This window comes from Trichosurus vulpecula, chromosome 3, assembly GCF_011100635.1.
Source record: "Trichosurus vulpecula isolate mTriVul1 chromosome 3, mTriVul1.pri, whole genome shotgun sequence".
NCBI lineage: Eukaryota > Metazoa > Chordata > Mammalia > Diprotodontia > Phalangeridae > Trichosurus > Trichosurus vulpecula.
The window spans coordinates 432,081,015-432,100,126 of NC_050575.1; the positions used below are offsets into that span (position 1 = coordinate 432,081,015).

The 19,112-nt window shown below is 41.8% G+C and overlaps 1 protein-coding gene across 1 annotated transcript in view; it reads right to left on the minus strand.

The window, feature by feature from the left end:
* ALMS1 (ALMS1 centrosome and basal body associated protein) overlaps positions 1-19,112 on the minus strand; it is a 136,583-nt gene that overhangs the window by 23,332 nt on the left and 94,139 nt on the right. Inside the window, exons 9-11 of the mRNA XM_036750141.1 lie at positions 11,647-11,772; positions 4,539-4,709; positions 397-1,418 (exon numbers count right to left, since the gene is read on the minus strand). Coding sequence (XP_036606036.1) covers positions 397-1,418; positions 4,539-4,709; positions 11,647-11,772 — 1,319 coding nt within the window. The remainder of the gene's footprint in view (positions 1-396; positions 1,419-4,538; positions 4,710-11,646; positions 11,773-19,112) is intronic.

A 19,112-nucleotide genomic window follows, 5' to 3' on the forward strand; every position in this document is an offset into this window, starting at 1 on the left:
CTAGGGGAAGTGCTGAATACCCAAAGGACACGACAAAAATATCCGTTGATCTCTCAATGAATCTATAAGCAGGCAGTGTCTGCCCGTGCCATGCACTCTAGTAGGCACTAGGAAAACAAAGACAAAAGGAAACATCTATCTTTATGTACATGTATACGCATGTGGGAAGAGAGAGACAGAGACACACAGAGAGAGTATGAGGAGGGGGAAGAGGGAGGGTGAGCGCTCACAGCTGGGGGCTCAGCAAGTGCTTGATGAGTTTACAGCAGGCCTCTCCTCTCCTCCTGTGGGCTAGGTATGATCATGGGTACTAAGGAGAAGGGGAAAGGGTTTTCCATACTATCTACAAGAGACCCTGAATCCCACCGTGCTGTCTTAGTACTAATGCCCATGTACCTGTGCGCCTTTCCTTCCGACCTGAGGAGAAGTTGGGGGGACTTGCTTCCACTTGGCTACCTTCCTACTCCCCTCTCTCTGCCTCTCAGACAAGTGCTTCTGCTGCCGTTTAGGTGATTCATGCGTTCTTCCCTGGACTATCCGGGCAGGGTCAATGCTGGACATATCACTGCTCACCTCCCCAGGTGGGCCTGCTTCCCCATCAGCCTGGGCAGCTGCATCGGACTCAAACACAGGATCTGCAGGCTCGGGGGAGGGCCTCGAATCTGAAGAGATTGTGCTTACAGAATCCAGCCCTGGCTGTCTGGGACTGGTATGCTTCGCCTGGTCCCCACCCACCAGTCCAAATGGAGACTGGGGGGGCCATCTTGATCTGCGAGGAGTTGGAGACTCATTTTCATCTTTCTTCTTTGGCTGGGACTTCCTTCTTCTCTGCTGCTGTGTGCTCTCCCCTCTGAAGTCATCTGGAGCAGACTCAGAAGCCTGGAGAGAGAGCATCATGGGCTTCTGAAGGACCTTCGCCAGGCGATCGAGACGATCAACCAAGGATAACTCATCCGAGGAGCCAGATGCAGGCGGCTTCTGTTTCTTCTGTCGCTCTTGAAACCTGTCCCAGAGCTCACTCAAAGTGGTGCGGGGCTCAAGGGTCTGGGCTAGGGAAAAGCGGATCCTTGAGGTTTCCTTCGTGCCGCTCTTCTTACTGTCAACTTTGAGACTCTCTCCAAGCCTTTGCCCGGCCCCTGGCTCTCTGTTGCCTCCAACATTCCAGCAGTATCTCTCTATCCTGGTGTAATCCATTTCAGTCTGTAAGGGGGAGAATCTATGGTCATCTTCACAAGTTTCGTAAGGCAGACTGAAACAAGGGTCTCTTCTGGAATGAGCCAGGCAAGTTCCCCTTCCCCAGGGCTCACAGGAGAAGAAATCATGATGATGATGATGGTGCACTGGATGGTGAAAGTAAAACTGGGCCGACTTGAAGACAGAATGGGTTGTGTTTTCAAGTTCCAACTGATTTTTAGATTCTGGAAAGAAAAGAAGAGTAATCAGCTTTGAAAGACCTCAAAAACAAAAGTTATTTCCTTTGAAATACCAATCAGATTCATCTTCTTCTCTGCAGGCCTAAAAAAACAGATGTCAAAAGGTCAAGGAAACAACAGACCATACAGCATTTCACAAAATTCATCACCTCCTTCATGATTTAACCTGTTTGTATAAAAATCAACTTGAACCCTGTGCCCACAAGTCCGTGGCGACCTCACCCTGCTCTACCACCCGCTAGCTGGGGGAGCCTAGCCAAGTCATCCCAGACCTTTGGTCTCTTCCTCTGCAAAATGAGGGAATTGGGTAGATGACGAAAAGTTCTAACTTTAAAACTCAATGATTCTCTGACTAGTTCAAAGGATAAGAGTTAGAAACCAAGGTCAATGTAATGTTGATGGGCAAAATTGCGCTTTCTACGTGTGAAAATATGTCCTTTGGACTTGTGTATCCAGCCCCTGCAGGATCGCGTGAGCTCAGCACTCACTCCTCCTCAGTGCCCTCTGCCCTGGACCCCTCCAGCCCGTTTCATCATGCCCTCTTTCCTCGCAGCTTCTTCTTATGTACTGCCTTCCTCCAATGGCCTGGGACTTAGCAGAGTGCCTGGCACAGAGCAGGCACTTAATGCTGATTTGACTTGAATGGCATTGTAGCACTGCACCAACAGCGAGGCTGATGCTTATTCTGCCTCTTACTAACCCTTAGACAACCTGGTTTTTCACATTCTTTGCAGTTACAGTCATGCCTCGACATTCATGAGTTTCACACACGTGGTTTGGCCATCGATAATTAAAGGGAAATTTTTGGAGATTGCAGCATCCTGCAGAAAACTGCAGGTGATGCGTATATGAAAATAAAACTAAAAAATCATTTTAGTAAGTCATAAATGCATAAATACTGTATTTCATTCATCTATTTTATTCTTTACCACCACAAATATACATACCTAAATTTATTATTAAACAGTGAAATGGTATTAAAAGTTTCATTGAGCTAAAGAACCACAGACTATGCGCTCTCTTTGGGGACACTTCCTCTTTGTCTCGATACTATCCAGAAGCAGCAATGGGATTTTCTCCCCCAATGATCCTTGTACCTTGGGTTTTCAGAGAAGGAAATCCGTGAAGCAGGTGCTCCAGGTGCAGCCCACACCATGGGCTGTGAAGGCTCTGCATAGTGTACAAGATACTAACCTCTCTCGGGTAGAAACCGCAACTTTTTTGGGTGAAGTGCATTGTTTCACTTTTATTTGTTTTGCATGTTAAATAAATATGATCAGAATTATTAAAAACCAAGGTTTAGGGTGGGGCCTAGAGTAATTTGCAGCTTTTCCCACCTCTGGGGGTCCTGAGCCCCAGACCCCCTCAAGTGTCGAGGGATGACTGCACGAATATCGTACATGTTATTTTACATACACACTTTTTTCCTGTCTGATAACATTGTTAGCATGCAAGTTCAGTAATAGGATTAGCAGGCTAAAGCTGACCTGCACCAGTCCTCATGGGACACTTTCTCAGAGCATGGAGGAGGCACTGGACGCCAGAAGGCTTTGCCACAAGAGTACACACCCTTTCTACCACACTAGACAGACTTCATATATGGGTGGAGGGGTCCAATAATGGGTTGTGTATCTCATCCAAAGACAAACCCACCCAAGTTCAGAAAGGCTGAATACTGGATAATGAATATTTGGGGCATCTATTGAGCACTTCCTATGTGCCAGGCACTGTACTAAGGGCTGGGGATACAAGAGAATGAAAAAGCCCAGCCTCCGCTCTCAAGAAGCAACTGTACTCACAAAGGGGACAACATCCAAACACATAAATCCACACAAGATACATGCGTGGTAACTCAGAACATGTCTAGTCAGATGAAGAAGCACATTCTCCAACGGCATCTGTGGATGGAGCACAGCTACTCTATGAAATCACTTATTCTTCAAATGCTGAGGCACAGACCATGCCTCCTCACGCTCCAATAAATTTTATATCCCTATTTACTGTGAGTAATATTCTGCCACCATAACTTGTTTTACTAATCATATCTAAAGATTACCAGCACATTCAATCAGTCAACCACAGGAATGAAATTGTATTCCACTGCTAAGCATCCTTTATTAGCTAGAAACCAGACTTTTCACAGGGTTATTCATAAATATGTTTAAGATGCTATGTTGACGCCATCAAATGGAGCCGCCAGCACCAGCCCAAATGTGGTACATTGAGACATACTTGTTTTTAATCCAGCCTCTGCCACAGACCAAATAATCCCTTTTGCAGTCTTTTCCCATGTATATAGAAAGTTTAATTGCGTCAAAGCCTAGTTTCCAAATGTGTAGTACCCTTATCTCATGTTTCAGGTCTTGAGGAGTCACATTGACACCTGAACAGATGAAATTTATTGCTGAGTCAGCAAGGCAAGAATCCCAGCACCCTGAAAGCCATTGCCACGTAGAGTAGACGTGGTACAGTCTGGTCTGTACAGTGTAGTCGCATCTCATCTGATCCTCACAAGCGCTTTCCAGAACCACGTCAATTACCTGTAGAACTGAAATCCACAAGGCAATTTTATTTAATTTAGATTTATTGATAATTCTGATTTATGAAACTCATACAGCCAACTGCTGCTCTACTGTACATCTGACCACACTGCACCTGTAATGAAGAAGTTAATACAGTACCTCAAAGTACGGAAAATCTCAAGGGTTTTACACAAAACTACACGTTGAAAAACACTGGACTTCTGCTTTCATCAGAGTACTGACTGTGCCATGCTGGTTCTCAATCTACCTACAGATACCCGGCAATGCAGTTTGACCTGCATCTCTGACGTCACTGGCGGGCCTCCTCTGGAGCCAGTCCCTCGACCAATGCAGATCAGAATCTGACAGAGTTGTCTGGGGCACTAGGAAGTAGAGTGACCCGTCCAGGTTCATCGGCCCAACGAGCATGCACTCTGGCCTCTGGACTCTGCAGCTTCCCCTCCATCTACTGGCAGTAATTACTTTAAGTATAAAATAGAATTGAAAAGACATCTGGCAGCAACAGGGAATGGGACTTTGAACACAGGACAGACCAAAGACAAAAAAGCTGTAAAATACATACCTGAGATGTTTTCTTGTGGGGGATTTCGTTCTTCAGGCCAGGCTGACTTACACATGGTCTTCTTGCTATAGATGCCCTCTTTGTGCTTAATGGTTACAATATCAGACATATTCTCATCCCTTGTGCCCAGGGCATCAGGGGGGAAATCTGGAGCAATGGCATCATTGGAGCCTGTGGAGGGGAAAGGAACACAGGGGACATAGTGATGGACAAGACCTACAAGACAAGACCTCGTTGGCTTTCAGAGGCAACATTCTGAAACGTGAATACATCAAAAAAAGAATGTGGAACATGAAAAAAGCAAGGAAAAAATAAATCCAGGTGCTAGTTAATTTTCTTCTAAAATGTAGTTCCTACTCCAATATTTCTAATCGACAGAATCACCAAGATAAATAGGAGGGAGAAGGTGAACAAAAAAATGATAAGCAAAATGAGGAAATGATTGCCTGCACAATCTGAGAACCTACCATTCAACAACAAGAAAGGAACCAGATATACAGTAATTAAAATGACAATAAGAAAGGACAGGAAATACTCCTACCCATTATAAATAAAGCTTTGAGGTAAGGACTCACATCCTCATAGCCCATGTGAGATGGCTGACCCAACAACTTCCTTTTCAAATTTTGCCAGTGGGCCTTTTCCAGCCCTCCCTTATTAAAAAAAAAAAAAATATATATATATATATATACGTATATATATATACACATATATATATATATTTAATAAATTTAATGAACAAAGGAAAAAAGAGGAAAAAGAGAAAATATGAGCATTTTAGATACAAAGTAGGACACAAAAAAAATATGAGGCTATGACATTGATTCAATACCACTTGATTTTCTTTTAAAATACATAAATCCAACCCATTTCTTTATACTGGTCCTGCTCCCCTGGGCTTCTTTCTGGATTCCTTTTGGAGCTTCTTAAATGTCTTTCTTTTCCATCATCATATTTTGCCCTTCTTCCAACCCACCTACCAGTTGGAAACAAGAAAGAAACCAACAGATAAACACAGCCAAGCAGAACAAATCCACCAAGGCCTCGCCCCAAACCGAGCACATCCCTTCTCCTTCCAGATTGGGGTGGGGGTGAGGGGGTGGGGAGGGGAAGGCAGCACACTTCCATCTTCATGGCCAGGTCACTATACTTGTCCTCTGGATTCTGCCCTGTCATCAGTGCCACTTCCTAGGACTCTCTCAAAGTGTCTCTTTCCCTCCTTTCTGAAAGCACCCTCCTCTTCCATGCTATTCACAGACCACAATGCATTCAGCCGTTTCCCAAACGACAAGTACCCGTTGGCTTCCAGGTCTTTACTTTTCTTTTTATCCCTCACCGTCCTCACTCTAGGACCAGGCAGTCTGCACAGAAGCATCTTCTCTATTTCCCTGGTGGCTATCATGTATTCCTACACTGCCTACTCCACAGGAGAATGAGGTTCATTAGACATTTCCCCTGCTCCTTCATTTTGGTAAACTGTTCTTCTCAGGGGCATCAATACGAGAAAAGTTCAACCAGCTTCTTCTTCCTTACCACGCTAGAGTATTCCTTTTACCCTCCTTTTTCTTTCTCCTCTTAAAATCCTCAAAACAGAACTGACTCGCACCCAGTTCTCCACTTTTCTTACTTAACTCCCTCAATACTCTTTGAGGACATGAGGGTCTGAAAGAATGTTTGAGCCTCTAAAACAATATCTGTTATCTCCGAGTCATTGATTTATTTGAACTATTCTAGTTTACAGGGAGTTCCTCACTTAGGGTAAGGCTCACCACCTTCTGTTCTAAGCTATCCTATTTCTAATTCATTCCTTGAGAGGCAGGATTCCATTTCTTACTCTTGCATATTTCTCCTATGTATTCAGGCAGTCCTCTTTTCCTTTCAGTCTCCTCATAGCTGAAAAAGTTATTTCCCATTCTAGATGAGCTGTGGAGCATCTCTTTGTCTACAGTAATCTTTATGTTAAATAGTCTTACTGCTGTTCAGTCACTTACTTGGCAGAGATGTACGCATGTGAGCATTCAGAACTTCTCCATCTGCTGTAGCCAACGGTCCCATGTGTACCAGGTGTGGTGGTGGCTGATGGAGCACCTCTGTTTTCTTGGCGTCAATTATTAGGCCCAAATGAGCACAAGCAGCAGAGAATCAATCAACACTTTGCTGCACCGAGTGCACAAGCATCCACGAACAAAAAATCACGTACCAACTCTCCGCTCTACTTTAGTCTTGGCTCGCAGCCTTTTTAAGGTAATGGTTTACCATCAGCGCGGCAGCTGACTTTGATGCCATTTCTGTTTTCACTGAAGGCTTCTGACAACATGGCTGAAAACATCATTCTAAAAAAAGCTTGGGAGCAAACACACGGGCTTACTTCACTCCGATGGTGCCTGGGAAAGCGTGACAGCGCTGTCCATTACCTAGAACCCGGGCAAGCACGCCGTCGTGAAATGACGTGCAATGCTGATGAACTTCTCTGGGCAACCAAATTTTGACATAATTTTCCTCAAGCATCAAAGGCCTTGGTCAGATCTGCACATGTCGTGTACAGACCTTTGTTCTGCTCCTGGCATTTGTCCTGGAGTTGTCAGGAAGCAAACACCACATCAACTGTGCCTCGGCCCTTTCCGAAGCCACACTGGCTCTCGGGTAGACAACCACCTTCCAGGTGAAGGATCAGTCTATTAAGGAGGCCTCCAGCAAGAATCCTGCCAGTAATGACTAAGAGAGAGACCCCCTGTGATTGTCGCTGGACAATTTATTTTCTCTATGTTTACAGAGATGGACAAGAGGCATCTTTGAACTCATGGGGGATAACCCCTTGCCATAAAACTCGAAAAATTTCAGTCAGCTTCTGAATGAGCAGTGGGCCCCCTGCTTTTTAAATCTCAGCTGGAATAGAATCAGTACCAGGGGCTTTGCCACACCAGAAGAGCCTAATGGCACTTAAAACCTCTTCTTCAGTTGGAAATTTGGCTAGAGACAGGTTGACTTCAACTTGAGGCATATGGTCAATGGTTTCAGCATTGATTGATGATGGTCTGTTGAGAACACCAAGGAAGTGTTCAGCCTATCTCTCCAGGATCATGTCCTTATCACTAATCAATGTGGCTCCGTCAGCACTGAGTAGTTGAGATGTACCATAGGTAGCTGGCCCACAAATAGCCTTTAAGGCATCATAAGAGCATTTGGATTGTTATAAGACTAAATTTCATCTGCCTTCTCATGAAGCCAAGAATCCTGCATCTCTCCAAGCTTCGCTTTCACTTTACTTTTGATGGAGTTAAATTTTGCTTTCTTAGAGATGGACTGTCCTACTGGCAATCCATATGGTGTTCCTGTTTTTTGTTTAGCAGCTTCTCAGTTTTCCCATCATTTTCCATCAAATCAATTTTGATATCTGCAAGTGTTCCGACCCAGATGAACGCATGCAGTGCTATACATCAGGTCTCTGAAGGCTGCCCACTCTTTTTCTGCTCCACTATTGCCAACTGTGTGTTGACTCACCTTTCCCTCTAAATGAGCAAGAAATTGTTCACTCTCAGAGAAGTGCTCTAATCTGTTGACCATCAAGTCTTGTGGTACTTATTTTGCCTTGAGGGTGCTGCTTTTGTCGAATGTGAAGATTTAGCTTGGAAAGGATAAGTCTATGATCAGCGCAGCACTCTGCTCCACACCTTCATCACTATCACATCCTGTCTTTCTCTTGTCCTTACCATGACCCTGTCTATTAAATGCCAATGTTTGCTGCGAGGGTGCATCCACGAAATTTTGTTGCATTTAGGTAAATGGAAGGCAGTGTTGGTGATGAGAAGATCCTAAGACACACATGTTGGTGGTCTGTGCCTACTGTGGCATTAAAGTCACCCAGAAGGATATGCTTGTCCTCTTTTGGCAAACTGATGATAAGGGTCTCCAGGACTTCTTAAAATTTTTCTTTGACCTCATCAGGGTTCGACATGGTGAGAGCATAGGCAGTGATCGTGGTGGTATGATGCTTTCCTGAAAATGGCAATCGCGTTGTCATGGGCCTGACATTCACTCCTTGTGAGAGGCATATAAGCTTGCTGAACAGATTAATTTTGATTGCAAAACCTACACCAGCTTCAGGCATTCTCCTTCACTGTGGCCACTCCAAAAAAACACATATCCAGCTCCAACTACAGTAAGCTGGCCTTCATTTGCCAGACTTGTTTGACACAGGGGCTGCTATTTGGATGCGATACCTGCTGAGTTCTCTCACAACAAGAGCTGCTGGTCTTTCAGATCTACTGGGTTTTGTGTTGTCTTTAAGTGTGCACACATTCCATATACTGATGGCAAGTGGAATCAACTTTGCAGAATTTTTTGTATATTTTTTTGTGTTTTAATCACAAAATGGGATCCCTACCTGCTGCAGTAAGGCAGAGCTGGGAGAAGTTACTGGCCTCGTTCTCTCTTCCAGAGTCATGCTGGGAGAAGTTACTGGCCTCGCTCTCTCTTCCAGAGTCATTGGAGTCCAATAAAAGCAAGACAAAGTTAGGAAGACAACTGATGATGGCTCAGGATGAAGTGATGATCTTGAAGTGCTCCACAGCACCTGCCTCAGCCACCTTCATGGTTGTTGGAACAAACTGTTCTTTCCATCCATTCCACCAAGGGAAGCCTTCACATACTTAGGGCAGACACTCCCCTAACTCACTGAAGCATTTGAGAGCGTTGTTGGTTACTCTCAACCTGGTTTAGCCTGTTTAGACAGTTTACCAGGGTGTGGCCACTACACACACTATAGCTTCTTGGAGCCACACAGTTAGGTGGACCAGGTGGACACCAAAGGTGGAAAGGAGCTCTCACACCAGGTCTTTCCTGAACACATCCTAAGAGACTTCATCTAAAGCTCTGCTAAATCTACATAAACTTTATTTCGAACATTCCCCAAATCTACTCAAGGAAGTATGATTGGTCTCACGGGACCTCAACTTGATGAAGCCATCTGTAACCACTGCCTCATTGTCTCAACATTCACTACCCAACTGCTTCTTAATTTACAGGTTCTATAATTATGTCGGGAATTGAAGTCAAGCACAATGGCATGTAAACTATTCTTTTTCTTTTTTTTAAATTGAAAATCAGGACAATTGCCAGGCTTCAAATTCTCACCCCTCTCCCTCCAACTGCACGCACCAGTTTTTCAGTACACCTGGGTCAGGCAACGATCTCATTCAGAACATGGCTCTCTATTTCTTTACTCACCTGGCAAACAAAGCAATAGATTTTGGCTATAGCAACTCTCAAAGACTCTCTTCTAAATTAAAGGGAATTGCGACTTGTGTAAATGGAGGAAGTACTGGCACCAAGGAAATCACTGGTCACCACTACACAGGCATATAGTTAGCCTGAGGAGCAGAGAAAGGAGAGACTGTGGGCTAGCCAGCACTCATGGTAAGCCAATCAAGAAAGTAGAACAGCAAAAAATCATTGAAGCATCTAATCAAACTGTAGGATACAACTGGGCAGAAAGAAAGATGTGAAGAAAAGGGAAAGGCCAAGGACAGGAGCTCAAAGAGTAGGTGTATTGTAAGGGTAAGCAAGACAAAAAAGATAAGAGGTTATTGTTGGAAAGTGAAATTGTGGAGTTCAGAATCGTGCAGACCCAGAAGTGCTGGGTAATCAAGACCTTGACAATATGGCCATGAGGGTGTATAGTTATAGTGGAATGAGTACAGGAAGGTCAGTCAGCCACAAATACTTATTAAGTATTTACTATACACTAGAAACTGTGATAAGTGCTGGGAAAGGAAAGGAAAAAACACAATCCCTGCCCTCAAGGACCCCACATCCCAATGGGGGAGGCAATATGCCAACCAACAACTCTGTGTCTACAACACACACACAAAGTAAATGGAAGGGAGACTCAAAGAGAAGGTGCAAGCAGCTGGGGAATGTGAGCTGAATCTTCAGGAAGGGAGCCAGGGAAGCCAGGAAGTGGAGGTGCGGAGGGAGAGCCCCAAGTCTGCAGGTGGAGGCCAATAAGGAGGGAGAAAACCTCAGAAGAGAGAAAAGAGATAAAAGGGCCACCCCTCCCCCAAAGTAAAGAATCATAGCCAGGGCAGGATGGAGAGGAAAACTGTGAGCCAAGAATGCCTTCTGGGAATCCTCCGACTCCATCACCTCCTAGGCCCTCATCAGAACTCCAGCATGTTTCTGGGCACCACTGACTCCCTGCTCTCCCACCTGCCGATCCACCGATGCACCTCTGGCAGATGGCCTTTCTATGTCTCCCAGGGACCTGGGCTTCCCCCAAGGCCACTTGCTCTGCATGTCTCTTGTGGGTACCCATCTGCGGACTCTGTTGCCTTTCCCATTAGAACACAAGCTCCTTGAGGGCAGATACTATTTTGCTCTTTCTTTCTATCTCCAGCTCTGCTTTCTCAGGGCCTAAGCACACAGTAGGCACTTAATATGCTGCTGGCTGGCTGGCTGGCTGCCTCACTGATCTACACCATCTAGAGTCCCATCAAACTGGCTTCTCACTGTTCCTGATGCAGGACCCTCCATCTGTACACAGGCTGTTCTCTGAGTTGGCAATATACATCACTTCCTACCTCACTCGATTCCTTCAAAACAGGCAGTGTTTCCTGACTCATGGCCCTGCCCCTGGCTGCTATTGCCTCGGCCCATCCTCCTCCAGAAGACTGCCTTGGATCTAGCTTGTGTGTACTTTTTTATGGATACACATGTGGTACACAGGTAACTTAGAAGTGGGGCAGAAGACTACTGGCAAGTCCACAATGTAAGAGTGAGATCACTCAGAAGACAGATCCCAGTCAACAGATGTATTTGAATGTCTATTAAAAACAAGATCTAAGCTTCTAAAGGCTTATCATCTGAGAACAAAGCAGGACCACAAGAAAAAGGAAATCAAACAGAATGAGCTTCTTTCCTAGATACCACCCAAAGACAGAAATGACCCACCAACAGTTACCTATGTTATTCAGTTATCTGAAGTTTTGGTGTTCTTTAAATTGAGTTGCCACAATGAACAATGTACAAAGAATACTAAAGTACTTCCAATTTTCAGACTTTATCACAGGAGGTAAACACCAATAAATATCTTCAAAGACTGACATACTACCTGAGTGGGTGCTCTCAAGAGTGGTCTCTGATTTGGCAACAGGATACTGGGGTGGCTCTGCTGAGTTCGGAACATAGTACATTTCAGCACTTCCAGAAGGCTTGTAGGGGAGCAGTGAAAGCTGAGCTGTAGGGATGGAAAGCATCATAGCGCAATGAATGAAAAATAAGACGTAAAATGGGACAGCTAGTTGCTGCAGTGGAGAGAGCACCAGCCCTGCAGTGAGGAGGCCCTGAGTTCAGATGTGACCTTAGACACTTACTAACTACGTGACCCTGGGCGAGTCACTTAAATGCCTCAAAAAAAAAATTAAAATAAAATAAAATAAAATGTAAAGTAGGAGTTGGAGAAGGACACAGAGGAGTTTTATTCTGATCACAAGGATGAAAAATGTCAGGTGCTCATAGCCTCATGTTCTTGAAGTGCCTGAAATACGGTGGTTCTTGCAAACACAGGCTATGTTTGCAAAGGAAGGCAAAACTCTAAAGATTAATTTCTTTACCTCTCAAATAAGGGATAATAACATGGGAATTCTGTGGCTCAAACAGCTGTTAGAAAAAGAATTTTGTAAACCTTATATGACTACATAAATTGGTGTAATTATAATTATAAAAGACTCTTATTAAATCACTCACAACAAAACTATATCATACTAGATAAAAAATAAAATAGATTAATAGAACAGATATAATTCAGAACTAGAGGCAAAAATACATAATGAACTCGTTATTTATATACCTGATATCACAAAACAGAGAAGGCATCAATTATTCAATAAAAGCTGCTGTAAAAACTGAAGAGCCATAAGATGATAAACAGGATTGGACTTACATTCCACAGTCCATTCCAAAGGGATCATCAATCTATTTTAGCACTGAAATGGAACTGTGATGTCATCAGTTCCGATGTCCCTCCCAGCAATGCCGATTCCAACCCACCTATCCTGACTCTTTTCTAGTGTCCTTCTGACGCTCATGTCAGGAAGGCCCGCCTTGCTTTCTTCAGATGCTGGGAGAATACAAGGGGGGCACCTCAGGGGAGCCTGTCTCTCACCCTCTCCAACTGCCCAGTCTGTCCTTTTTCCATCACACTCTTCACTGAAAACACCCTTTATTCTCCTTTCTCTTTGAAGGTCCTCAGATATCAATGCCAGCTCACACCCACCATGTGCCTCTCCACTGCCCTCCACAGGATTTCCATGTTCAGTTCTTTAGGAACTGTTGTGTCCTATGACTCACAGCTTTATGACAGAAGTGTACTGGTATTAAAGAGAAAAGAACCAGGGAAAATATAGGAAATGATACAAATATTTGTAACTCCTTTATAAATTAGCATATAATTAAATAGTATGCTTGTGGAAATTACAGGGAGGTGGAAAACTTTTACTATTAAACAGATAAATTATAGCAGACAAAATAGATGGATGTGATTATGCAAAATTGAAGTGCATACGCACAACAAAAAGAATCATAAGTAAAAAGGAAACCTATCAGAAGAAAAACCTTGGCTAAAAATGTTACTGATAGAAGTCCAACAGTCAAGGTCTGAGAATTGAAATGAATTTTAGCAATAATATCCATTTTCCAAAGATAAGTGGTTAAAGAATATGAAGAGGTAGTACTCAAAAGAAATGAAAATAACTTAACTAGCTGAATTCTTTTCAAATAATTAGAAATGTGTAAAAAAAAAACTACTTAAACACATCAACATCACAAAGATAGCTTTAAAAATTCAGTGAAGCAATATTTACATTAGTGAAAAACTAATCACCTCATATGGTCAATGATTTGGGAACACATTATTTTTAGCATAAATGAAATACTATTGATTTGCTTAATTTCTTTTTATTAAGACAGCCCCGTGTTTTAACCCATCACAATGTTTGGGCTTTTCTTTTTTCGTAAGATTCTGTCACCCAGAATGTTAGTTATCTCTTCTAGGTTTGCACCATTTACAAATTTGATAAGAATGCCATCTACAGATAAGCATTTCCAAGCCATTAATAATGCTAAACAAGCTGAAGTGTAAGTTCCATTTTACAGCATTCTAAAAGTAAACATTTCTTCTATGAACCTTCTACAAGTAGCATCTATCCAAGAGAAGCTATTCCTCCGTGATGAGTCTGACTGCAGTTCTTATGTATTATTCTGAAGACATGATTATCCTACCATTGTGAAACACTTTTAATTCTCCTATGTACTCAATCTACAACACCATGATAATTGCTGCTCATGTTAATACTAATGGCCATGAAGAAAGAAAAGATTCTGAAATGCTTCCTTAGTCATCAAACAATAAGATGATACGCACTTAGCATTTAAATTATACCATATATATCATTTAAACTAATTCACCGAAAATTTATAGTACCTACATGGTATATAACTTCCTATTAATCCAAATACTTAAATAACCAACCAGATCATTCTATTCCCCAATTATGCTGGGTATATGGAGATTTTAATGCATCACTTGTCACTGGCTGTGTTGGCAAACAAAATGGACTCTTAGCACTCAGTTCAACCAAGTGCCCTTGAAGAGTTTGGTCTTTGTTTCCTTGTTTAGATTGAGAGTCCTTGGTGACCTCCTTGCCTCAGGGGAGGGCCTAGTTTACACATGAGTTTGAGTGACATGTTTGGGACATCAGAGGCGTTTAGACCACGCAGGTTTAAGTCACCTCTTTGTGACGATTCTAGGTCACATGGGTGAGTTGCATGTGTGACTCACCCTTGACCCTGAAAAAGATATAAAACCAGGGGTTGGCTTTCTCTTTTTCGGAGCTCTTACCCACAGCCATGGTGGCACGCATGACTCCGGGCCAGCCCTTGTTCTGAGCTCCCGGGATGAACCTAAATGTTGGTAACTATGAATTGTATTTGGTTTGTCAATGTTTGTAATTTGTTTGCATTTGCTCTGAAGTTCAGGGTGCTGGCTTTTTCCCCTGAACTAAGTGAATGGTATTTGTATGCTGGATTAAAGTAAACTTGTCAACCCCTTAACGTTGCTTTCCTTAGTAAAGCAGATCAAAAGAACCTATGCTGGCAGGATTCTTGTTGTTGGGCTTGTGTTGGTTTTTCACCCCCACAGCAGCTGCTAGCCGGATTGTTGAAACACTGGCAAAGTAGAATTATTTTTTTTTTTTGGCATCTCAGATTTTCAGCATGTTCCCACCCCATATCATTAAGTGATGGAACTCTCAAATGAATGTCTCAGGCAGGTCTATACCGCTAAGACCACTAAATATTGGCACCCATATTTGGAAGGGTGATGGGGAGAGAGAAGGTTCATCACTAAATAACATAAGTGAACCAACAAAGTACATTAAAAAAGCTCAGATTAGGACTTTATAACTGAAGTTGGCACATGATGACATGGAAATTAAACACCCAGGTTAAGGTAACAAACAGAATGTGTATAAAGAAAATTATAGCTCCAACATAATGGAATTTATGGAATAGTGACAATGTTGTACATAAATGAAAATGTAATAACTTTAAATGTCTATCAGTAAGTAAAAGAAATATAATAAATTCTCTACCTAAAGCACTTATAAAAAGTCTAAAAAAGATAGCTTGTGTGATTTCTACCTTTTTGATATGTAAGGCTTCTCTATGATTATGTCTTAAATTTTTGTGAAAGTTCCATGCGTACTTGATAAGAGTGTACATTCCCTGCTTCTCTTCTTACACTTTCTCCACATTGTGTATATATGTACACTAATTCTAACATATTAACTCAAGCAGTGCAAATCTGTGATTTAATTACTATCAATCTTTGTATTTGTTTTGTCATATTCCATTAATGGAATGTTAAGGTCCCCTACTATAATATGCTTTTATCTGCTTCTTGTATTGCTGACAATCTTTTCTTTTTAATAAATTTAACTGCTAAGTTAACTGGGACATAAACAGAGAACTATTAAAAACTGGTTTTCCTTTCTATTCCCACCATTAAGTGAAACATCCAACTCTTTCCCTTTTCTTCCTATGTTTTTAATGGTATTGTTTCTCATCTGCGAGCTTCTTATTAGCAATTTTGAAGGTGTCTAAATGCATTTTCATTTTAATTTACCATTTTGTTATTGATAATATATTTTAAATGAAACTTATCTTGACTGTTTCTATTATAGTTAAAAGTAATTTCTTACTTTTACATCCACACAAGTATGTACATGCATGGATATGCAAACATACATACATATACATGTATGTACACATGCACGGTTTAAGTTTTAACTGTAACTAGTAATAGGCAAAATATGTTCTTGTTCTTGTAAGTACTTGTCATTTGGTCAGTTTGGCCCGCATGAAGTAGAAAGATTTCTGAACTTAGAGTAAGGAGATCCCACCTCAAATCACAGCCAGTCCCAAGAATTGGCATTACCTCAGGAAAGTCACTTCTCTGCGGATCTCAGTTTCCTACTTTATAAATATAAACATTGTAATAGATAAATGTCATCTTCCTTCCTGTTCTAAATTTATGATCTCACATATATCACCAGATAGGGGGAATATCAACATCTGGCAGGGAGGAGGGGTCAGGTCCTTAACAAACAGCTACTCAGAGTGCCATCCAGGGAATCAAAAGGACCTTCTCATGAGCAAGCCCCCAAAGCAAAATCTCACCTCAGAATATATATATGTACACTTTTGGCTAAAAGGCTGAGAGCCAAAAGGCATCACAACCCTCATGACTCAGTGCCTAATTAGCTTAGTACCAAAAGGTATGAAAGCCTTCCTACAAGCAAGCTTTCCCTTTAGGCAAGTTCCTCCCCCAATTGGCTCTATGTGAATCAGGATATATCACAGCTGTGAGCTGGGCCAGAGCTCAAAGTAGCAACACATCTGTGATTGTAATACCTGTATACCTTTAGACCTGGGAACACGGCCCCTGTTCCAAGGAAAAAGGGGAACACACATGGTCACACAGGCCTATTAATGGACAGGGAAGATCTTATATTCTGTTAACGTTACAGATGCCTTCATTGTGTGTGTTTGTTTTACAGAATGTAGACTACATGCTGCCAGTATTGTTTGTGTTCCGTGTCCTGGAAACCCAGCTGACCTTTATCTGAAGGTCTGATCAGCCAAAGAAAAACAGGTGAAAAGAACCAATACTTGTCTGCTCAAGTTTCAAAACATTCCAAGGATACAGTCTGGCCAAGTTGGGAATGCAGAAAAAGAAGAAAGGAGATCCTTTCCCCTTTTGCAGAAATTTATGGCATTGTAAACTAATTGAAGAGTAAATTTGTAAATGAAGTTTACGAATTAAGGTATATTTCTAAATTATTATGAGTGTGGCTTGAACGTACACATATCTACACATGTATGTGCATAGGCGCGCACACGCATGAGTGTGTGTGTGTGTGCACGCGCACATCTATAAACAGCACCCAGACCCCACTCTCACTTTCTCCCTTCCCTGGAAAGCGAATGATTTAGTATTTTAGTATAGGGGAATAGAAGGCAATTTCACAAACTAGAAAATATTTAGCCCTTAAAAAGACATCTTAAAAGTTTTATTTCAAATTATTGCAAAAACAGAGAAAAAAAGTTTTCAAATGTGATGCTTTGATGACTTATCAGATGCTTAAGAACTGCCTAGTGCAGTGATAAGCTCTTCCTTCCATCATGGAAAAGAAAAAAAAGATGTTTTTTAAACTAAGAAAAAAAATAATTTGGGAATAAACAAAATTTCATTCTAGTCAAATCTTTGGTGAATGATTTAGCAGAACTTAACTGCCTTGGTAAATCAGAAGCAAAGTCACCTAAAAGGAATCAAAATAGGCCATGCATTGGCAACTTTTAAGAAACCAAATTGCAATAACTGGACTTGGCAAAATGAGAAACTGTCTAAAACCTTAAAATTTCCATTCTAGTAAGGGAAAACGAAGGCTTAGCAATGATAAGGAAGTGTGCTAAATTTTTCAGAGAGTGATCCAATGGGTTTTCAAAAGCAAAACAGTCCTAAAGCTAGTTCAGAAGATAGAAAATGGGGTCTGGAGGCACCTGTGGTGAGCATGGCTGCAGGGTCCAAGGGAAAAAGCACTGGAGGAAGCTGGAGACCATCAGCAATGACACCGTGACTGTGAAACAACTAGAAGACAAAGAAAAGTAGATAAAGGTGTTCACAGAAATAGGTACCCAAAGCAGGAACACGGAACTAGTGATGCTTCTTCACCGAAGGTGAGACAACAGAAGGTTCTCGTTTTTTCTAGCTATCAAAACATCCAGCATGGGAATTTCAGAATGTTTAAGGAAATTTTACGCTTTATTAAGAAGGGGAAAATCAGAAGATTTTCATGCCTGTAAAGTTGTGAACTCTACTTGGAGAAATGCTTGCGTTCCTCAGGAACTTTAAGTCATTTTTGAGATTTCTCATTATTTCTAAGCTTTATTTCAGATTTTGATATTCTTATGGATATGAAAATACAGTTGGAATTACATAGCAAGATTTAAAATTAATTTAAAATTTAGATTTATATTGGGTTTGATAAATTAACTGGAAAAAATTCTTATTCAAGCAGAGCTGACCAGTTTTCTGAATGGTAACTGCCATTCTATACTGATCTCTGAATTGAACTACTAGAAAAGGCCCAAACTGGTAGACAAATTGAACGGTATTTCTATGTAAAATTAAAGAGACAAATTCAAGTGGATCAATGTTATCAAATTGGAAATAGTTCCGCGTTTATATCTTAAACCTATGATACTGCTTTAAGTTAACATCACGCTTATGATTTCTTACATTGTGATTTTAGGAAACTACTACACAGGAGTGCTATTCATTTGTGGAATGATACCTACAGAGTAAATTTTTTGTAACATTAGGATGTTAGCTCCTCCTTTGACCAGAATTTTGAATTCAAATGAAAACGATGAAGTATGAATTTGAGCTACCATTTGTTAGAGAGCTTTGTCTGTAAGACAGCACCCTTCCAGTCAAACACTATCTTAAGTATTCAAGGGGGTATATTTTGTTGTGTGTTTTTTTTAAAATAACAATGACATTTGTTTGGTATTTGGAGAATTACAGAAGTCACTGGAAAGTCTCATTAACAACTGTGAAGTTCTGTGAGAAGTTACAGAATCTCATCAGCTCTGCAAAGAAGCTGCAAGAATACATGTGAATAACGAGAACCTTGTAAAGTCTAAAATAATAATTTGGTTTAGAGTGGAACTAAGCCTCCCCTTGCCCCCCAGTATACATGAAAAACCAAACACAGACAGACGGCGGGCGGGGGGAGGGGTGGCTTACAGGAGGGGAAGGGCCTGCTGCTTGCCAAGCGCTTTTACAGAAATGATCTCAGCTGATCCTCACAACCACCCTGGGAGGCAGAGGCTACTCTCACCCCACTTTACAGTTGGGAAGGCTAAGGCAATCAGAGGTTAAGGGGCCTGCGCAGGGTCACGCAGGACCTTCCCAACTCCAGGCCAAGCATTCTGTGCACTATGGCACCACCAACT